At 38.9% G+C, this 8,109-nt stretch overlaps 2 protein-coding genes across 2 annotated transcripts; one reads left to right on the plus strand and one right to left on the minus strand.

The window, feature by feature from the left end:
* Window positions 1-1,976: 1,976 nt before the first annotated feature.
* Window positions 1,977-3,101, plus strand: PCYB_094260 (hypothetical protein; the record flags this gene model as incomplete). The annotated part of the gene is made up of 4 exons (XM_004222541.1): window positions 1,977-2,037; window positions 2,243-2,321; window positions 2,484-2,619; window positions 2,790-3,101. The coding sequence occupies 4 exons, from the start codon at window positions 1,977-1,979 to the stop codon at window positions 3,099-3,101; spliced, it is 588 nt and encodes a 195-aa protein (XP_004222589.1).
* A 1,757-nt stretch (window positions 3,102-4,858) lies between these two features.
* On the minus strand, window positions 4,859-6,642 carry PCYB_094270 (DnaJ domain containing protein; the record flags this gene model as incomplete). The annotated part of the gene is made up of 5 exons (XM_004222542.1): window positions 4,859-4,900; window positions 5,058-5,116; window positions 5,322-5,418; window positions 5,516-5,644; window positions 5,824-6,642. The coding sequence occupies 5 exons, from the start codon at window positions 6,640-6,642 to the stop codon at window positions 4,859-4,861; spliced, it is 1,146 nt and encodes a 381-aa protein (XP_004222590.1).
* Window positions 6,643-8,109: the final 1,467 nt, after the last annotated feature.

Here is an 8,109-nt window from a genome sequence, read left to right on the forward strand (position 1 = left end):
ACTTCTTTGAGTACAAATTATGGGAGACTAATGTGTGTAAATATTTACATGCATCTTTCCCAACGTACATGTATGTGTCCCCGTATGCAAACAGCACCCCGTGAACCGCGCACACGTGGGTAAAAAAGGTGGTAACCCTAACGGAAAACCGCCCCAACTGCATACTTTTTTTTAGCATTTGAACATGTATTCGCTTTATCATTGCCTGTGTGCATGAAATTGCTAACGGGAAAAGAAAACGAATACTACTTCATATGGTTAATTGCGGAGGCATAGTTTGTGCGAAGTTAAAAATGAAAAACAAATCATGTTTGGTTTATATATCAGAATTTTATGTAAATTTGTTTTAAGTGTGCATCTTCATTTCGCTCAAATGTTTATTTGTTTTCCTGTTTTTATTGACCACTTTTTATTTAATCGTTGTTTATTCGTTGCCCATTCGGTTGCTCATTCGTTGCAAATTCGTTGAATATGCGTTACCTATTCGTAGCCTATTCGTTACCTACACGTAGCCGATTCGTTACCTATTCATTTACCTAATTAACTTTTTTTATTTCTTAAAAATGTTTACCCCCCGAAAAGAAAGTTTTAAAAAATGACACCCTTAAGCGTAACAAAGGGGAAGGAGCCAACGAGCAACAAAGCAACTGTGACCTTTTTAAAATCCCTCCACGTCGCGTCTCTACAGTTGTATATGAACCTGTGCGTGTGCATATACGTGCATACATAAGTTCCTATTCACGCCCATTACCTGTTCGGATTTCCTCCTTCCTCTTTCTCGTTGCCCACCGCTACGCCCATTAATGGGTGAATGAAAGAATAACCTGTCGACTCATTAATGGACGTAAACATGGATGAAGTTTTTGTGTCCTACAACGATATGAGTACGTCTATACGTCCACACGCTTGTGCAAAGAAGCGTTAAATTGCCTTTTTTTTTTCCCCATTCTTCTCGCGCAAAAACAACACAGTTGCCTTCCTTGACATATTTTTTAGTACAAGACAATGAATGTGCGACAAGCGTGGAATCATACAAGGATGTATACGAATTTTTGGAAAATTCTGCTGAATCCAGTTTCCACTATTCAAATGAAAGTCAAAATTCGAGCTTTGGCAACTCGTGTTCCACGGATGAAAAAAACATCCCCATTTTATCCTACGTAAGTAATAATTTCAAGTCGAAAAGGGGGAAAAAGTATAAAAAATGTTACACAGTTAGCTACATAAATAATATGAACAGGTCAGCAAAAAAAAAAAACAGCCAAAAAATAGCCAAAAAATAGCAAAAAAATAGCCAAAAAATAGCCAAAAAATAGCCAAAAAAACAGCCAAAAAACAGCCAAAAAACAGCCAAAAAAAGGCCAAAAAACTGCCAAAAAATGCTGCACCAAATTAACCACCAACCCTGCTTAATTCACTCCCCTTTTGTACCTCCGAAAGTGCTGAGAACTTCCCGTTTAAGGCATATGGACAAGTGCCCCCCAACAGAGATAAAACGAAGTGAGTTTTCTTTAAATCTCCTCGGCAAATGCCCCTGAACAATTCGATATTTTGTGTGTGCAGAGAATTGCTAGCTTGTACACAACATAGGATGGATCCCTCGTGAGCTTCTGCTCACGTGCAAAAGGTTAAGTCACTTCTAAACACAAAACCGTACATATGTAACACTATGCATCTATCCCGTGTGTCAGCAGAGTAACCAATTTTCAGTGGAAACCCTTAGGAAAAAATGTTCCCGAAATTGATAAAATAAACTTATCCTATAAGAAAGCTTGGGATATAGGAAAAGAAGGTATAAACAGGAGTGTAAAAAATGAATGCTTGTTTGTTTAAACAAAATAGAGACATTGCACCCTGTGTGCTACTCTAAAATTTTTTGTATGCACCATTTAAATAATTTTGCGCGGTGAGAGGACAGGCACAAAATTTCCCCCGTTTCTTGTTGAACAGGTTGCAATGGGTTACTCATTAAAAATATGTTCGAAAGTTATAAACAGAAAAAGCTGAATTACATGGTATTAGATGGCACAAATATAGGTACAACTCCTACGTAATCATAAAAAGTGATAGCATTCTTTTGAATAATAACTATACCTATGCATGTACATAATGCACATGTGCCCGCATTTTTACTGTTCACCCATTTCGCTCCATTTGGCGAATCCAGTTTTCCATGGATAGTATAACTGTCTATACAACGGGTATGACGCTTAAACTCCATTTTACTGATTCACCTCTGTAGACAATTTTTTGACGGTGTATTCTCACACGTACCAGGCTGCTATAAAGGGCGTGACCCCCAATGTGCTACGAACGTTTAGGTAAATATCGCATACCAAAATGGCGTCTTCCTAAAAATGCAAGAGGGTGTTAATACCCATAGGTATCCCTCCGCACAGACGAATGCACGTACACGCTCGTTCAATATTTCAGAAGAGGTGGAACCTACACGAAATCCCCCTTTTTTTTGCATCAACATACAGCTTCTACGATCTGGAGAATGCCTACTTTATGTACGACGTTAAAAGCATTCACATTTTCAGAAAAGTGAAGGACAAGGATAAAGGAAAAAGTGTGATATTAAAAGGCCTAAACGATAACTTCTTTAACGCTATATTGGTGTGTATGTACGAAATAGTAATTTATTTAAATTTCGCCAATTGTAAGCATGACTCGACGAATAAACCGAGTAACAAAAAGAAAAAAAAAAGGGGGACGAGCTAAACGAGAAAACCTACTACGTTAAATCAGCGAGGAACGAACACAATGCATATCGCAGTAACATAAAGGAGGTCATATCCCATAATAAAGATAAGAAAAAAATAAATGGTGCCGAGGGGAATGCCGCTTTTATTCGTGAAGAAATGGGAAAGGCAGAACGGAATAGGAATTTCCCCGGAGGGGGGAAAAACATGAACGCTGATAAAGAGAACTCAAACCATATGGCACTTTGGTCATCCAATAATCACGAAGAGTTTGGTTATGAGTACATCAAAGACATAATAAAAAAAGGAGAGAAGGAATTGTACGAGACGGACAAAATGTACCACAACAGCAATGATGAGTACTCGTCTCACACGTCCGACAGCGTGGAGCAGTAAATACGTACAGCGCGCAGAGCCGCCGAGGGAGAACGGTAGCAGCGTTATCGGGGTTAGCAGCGTTATTGGTGTCGGAGGTACAAGCTTGTAGAGCGATCACCAAATGGAAGTCTCCATCTAGGGGAGCCACTTGTCCAACTACGCGCACACACATACAGGTGCTATGCGTGGTGCACAAACACCAACTCTGTAAAAGTAGAAAAGCTGGGATGTGTAGCGTCTGGGGATAGGACAAATAACGGGGCGAAGACGGAAAGAACACCGACCTACGCCCGCAGCTAGATGAACTAAAATGAACGCACCATTCGCATCCTTTGCCCTATCGTTGCACCCCTTTGTTGTGTACGTCCACCTAAAAATAAGTGCTAATTAATTATTCTTCATATTTTGGGTATCGTGTTACTATAAAAATTACGGTGCGGCACAGCGCCGTACACTCATGCGTGCGCAGGGGTATATATAATACATACGCATATAATACGCATATAATACGCATATAATACGCATATAATACGTATATAAGACGTGTATAAGACGTGTATAAGACGTACATAATACATATATAATACATATATAAGTACATACATACGTACGCAAATATATATGAACATATTTATATGTACTACGAGCGCGCTCTCTGCATATGCGCTTGCACACACGAAAATGTTGCCAGTGGCTAGAAAAAAAATTAAAAAAAAAAAAGGGTACAAGCGAAAAAAACTTACGCAATATGAACGATTTAAAAAAAAAACAGGAGAAAAGGGGAGAAGAAAGAAGAGGAGTTACACATCTTATGTGCAAAAAAAATGTAACAATTTCAACAAAAATTGATAAGGTATGATGTAATATATGCGCGGAAGGCGCAGGAGGGAGAGGCGTATAAAATAAATATATTTCATACACTAAGGGGGAAAGCGCATGACACAAATGGATGGATGGTCTACGATGTGCGCCTTAAACCATTCCCATTTTGGATGTACACACGTGTGCACGCATACATACAAACAAATATGTATGGAGCGGAGTGGGGGAAGTAGTTATACATTTATACACTTATATGTATATGCATACAATACATACTTGTGCATATGAACGTGGCTATACAATTTTTAAGCATACTCATCTAATTAGATTGAAATTTAAAAAAAAAAAAGGGGGCATGTTGAAACTACAAATAGATAAACGAAAAAAGTGAGAGGTGTGGAGTGGGAGGGGGGGAAAGGAAAGCGAAGCAGGAGGCAAAACGTAATAGTGTAATTACGTAATGCTGTAATCACGTAATGGTGTAATTACGTAATGGTGTAATTACGTAATGGTGTAATTACGCAATGCTGTAATCACGTAATGGTGTAATTACGTAATAATGTAATAGCGCAGTAACGTACAAATTGTAAAACTGCAGGTCGCGAAAGAATCGTGGTTGGGAAGGAATAAACCCTATGGGGGAAACCATTCGTGTGCGTGCATTAACAACTGCGTTTAAAATGCTTAAGTCTGGGAAACACGGAGGGGCGAGGGGAGTGGGGTTGTGCTTATACGCCGTGGGGTTATAAATAGGGACAATTTTGTGTCGCTTTAAAATATTATTTCACAAAAGAGGGGGGGGGTTATTTAAAACAAGAAGGAAAAGAGGTATATAGCATTCCGAAATGTTAAAATCAAAAGAGGGGAGAAATTGTTTATCATTTTTATTTTATTTATTCAAACAGGGTGTTCTGAATTTAAAAGGTGAATTCATCACGTGTGTGCATTTTCTGCTATCGCCTTTTTAACTTCATGATGTAGTTGTTGTATTGGTCCTGTGATGGGAAAAAGAAAAAACGTGGATAAATGTTCGCATGCTGGTATAAGTCGCACATATGCGGATGTGAATAGTACGCGTGTTGGCAAGCGTACAGGTATATGCGTACGCATGCCGCCTCTAAATCACGCGACACAGTTGGGGCAGGAAATTACCTCTAGCGTTTTCAACTTCATACAGCTTTCCGGAATTTCGTGGTAATTTATTTTTTTTTCTAATAAAAAATGAAAAAAAAAATCAAATCAAATAAAGGGTCACCAAACTATTTTAACACAGTGGAAAGACACACGAAAACGTGTATAGTACGAATATGCCGATGTATATGCACATTTAAAAAGCGCACAAAACCACCCATGACAACGTTTTTCACTATATGTGGAATAACGAAAAAAAAGAGGCGCATGTAAAAATCGCATTACGGTATTGGTTTTTTTCTCGGTAGTAATCATTTTTTATTTTCTTCGTTAACACGTGACATTCGTGCTCGTAATATTTGTACTCAACTTCGTATTCGATCTGCGATAAGGGCGGTGGGGAGGAGACAAAAAATGATGGCATGGCGTAAACTAATGAAATGACCATGCGATAGCGCTGCACAGTGCGGCAAACTTACTTGAAAACGTGGATGGCTATTCTTCGGATAATTATAATTAAACGTCCTCTTTGTGTAAAACCGTATTTTGTTCAACGAGGTGTAATTTAGCGTATCAAAGTAGCTCGTTTTATTGAGCGAGTAGACAGCCTACAAGGGGGAGAAAATAATAAAAAAAAAAAAAAAAAAAAACACCATAAAATCATCGTAAAATGTCAAAATGAGCTGACCTGTTCATAATTTTTTGTTTTTCACTTTCGCTTTGGCTGTTTTTTCGTAGCGCACACAACAGAGGAGAGCGACAAAAAATGGGCAAAATGCGCATTTACCTTGGGCTGCTCGAAATGACTTGATAAGAAAAAAATAACAAACATGATTAAAAATATAGCGATTTGAACGAAGGAATAGGTCCGTTGGCTATTGGCACTGGCACTATTGTTACTATTTGCATAGGCCCTGTTGTTGTTGATATTGGTCCTGAACGTCCTGTTATTACACGTGGCAAAATTGATGCCAAAAAAATTACGAAAAATATCTTCAGGCGTAAATACATCATCATTATAATAATAATGCGTGGTTCTATACGTTGGATGATGGTGTGAATGGTCCGTTTCTGAATTGTTGTCATATTCGTGTCTTTTTTCTTTATTTATTAAATGTTGAAAGGCTATCGAAACTTTTTTGAAAGCTTCTTCCGCTCCTTTTTCTTTGTTCTTATCCGGGTGATATAACTTTGCCAGTTTTTTATATGCACCTCTAATCGTTTCATCATTACTGTTTTTTGGAATGCCCAAAATTTCGTAATAATTGTTTGTCCTCAATATTTTTTCTATGCCGTCATCCTTTGCCCTATGATGGCGTTCATGTAGGTTGTTATGATTGGGTCGGTACGTTGTGCCGTTGTAATTACCACTATTGTTGCTGCTATGGCTGTTTCCATTGGCTTGACTTGCGTTTCTCTGTGCTGCGGCGTTTTCCCTCTTCCTTAATTCCTCTTCGCATATTTTCACTTGCTCACTAATGTCAATATCGGGGAACATGCGCTTGGATTTGAGAAAGAGATTCTTCGCATGGCTGTAATTCCCCGCCTTCAGGTATCGGTTCGCCAGGTTGAAACATTCATACGCGTCTTCTTTGTTCCCTATCATTTTGCTCGCCGCGAGAGGGTGGAGGCTCTCCTGATAGTCTCCTTCTAGTTAATCGCCTGCCGCTTAACCAATGTGCTGACTGACCAACCAACCGATTAGACAACCTACTAGCTGCTTCTCTTTCGGCTAGTTCCGCCCCTTTCTCCTCCTTATGCTGCCCTCTCCAAAATTGCGTTATACTACGTTGCGCTTTTTGTCACGTGTTCGGAAAATTGCGCCCTTACGAATGGACCTGTATGGACATACCCCTGTGAATGTGTATATGTAGATGTCCCTCTCTCCACTTTTACCATCCGACCGATAATAATTTAACGAAATAAAGTGATGGAAACATGCGAAGTGACATTAACATGTGTGCCATATGTCAACAGGATTTTGTGTGTGCGTACGGGGGGAAGGAGCAAAGTGGGGCGTTCATGCGTTGGTATAAATGAGAGGGGATAACTGTGCCAATTTGGGTAAGTGGTACAGCATGGGTAAAACGGTCCCCCAATTTTTTTTTTTTTTTTTTCTCTTCCTTTTGACTGTTCTTCCTTTGGGGGATAAACCCAACTTTGTAAATTCCCTTTTGCGGAAAATGCTCTCTCCACCTGGTGGGTCACAAATTGGTTGTCTCTTCTTCTGGACAAGCGTATAAGCATGTGCGCATGTGCATATGTAAGTATATATGTGCTCCCTTGTGCGCATAGTATAAAGCTCCCTAGGGCGATGTCTTTATGTTGCTACGCATTATGTGCCTCGGTACACAGCTATTCTGTGCATGTACGTAAATGTATATATATTTTTTTTCCCTTGTTGCTATTCTGGGTATATTTGTGTGGTATACATTTGTGAGTGACGCGAAAAAAAAAAAAGGGGGGGGAAGCATTCCTCTGTTACCCATTCAAGAAAATATGAGGATTAATATACAGATAACTTGTGGGGATATTAAAATATAAGAGCTGGAAAATCCTTCCTTTGTTTTATATCGTATTGAAAGGCTTCTTCACCTGAGGTTCCCCTTTATTTGTGGGCACCTCAAAAATATAAGTACGTATGGTTCATCATATATGTTCCAATTTATCTGTATCTTCCGGATGGGTTAACAAAGCAGCACAGCAAAATTGGCTGCTTCTGTTTTAAGGATTTCTGTTCCTTTGATATATATGCTCGCATTAAATGAGGAAAAAAAAAAAAAAAAGTAAAGGAATATCCGCATGACACGTAAAAATGGGAAAAAAATACCCTCGCTAACAAAATGAATAAATATACAGTCGCATGGCAGCACAATCGCGTAAACGCATGAATTTGCATACAGGAACATAACCCAATATGCGGATGTAATTCTCGCATACGTCACGTTTGTGACTTCTCTACGCAGAGATAAGCTTACGAACGAATCAGAAAAAATGAAATATTTTTCAAAGAACGAAAAAAAAAAAGCCCTTTGAGCTTAAAAAATAAATCAGCTGGCTGCTTACTTTTGTA

This window comes from Plasmodium cynomolgi, chromosome 9 (genome assembly GCF_000321355.1).
Source record: "Plasmodium cynomolgi strain B DNA, chromosome 9, whole genome shotgun sequence".
NCBI classification, from domain to species: Eukaryota; Apicomplexa; class Aconoidasida; order Haemosporida; family Plasmodiidae; genus Plasmodium; species Plasmodium cynomolgi.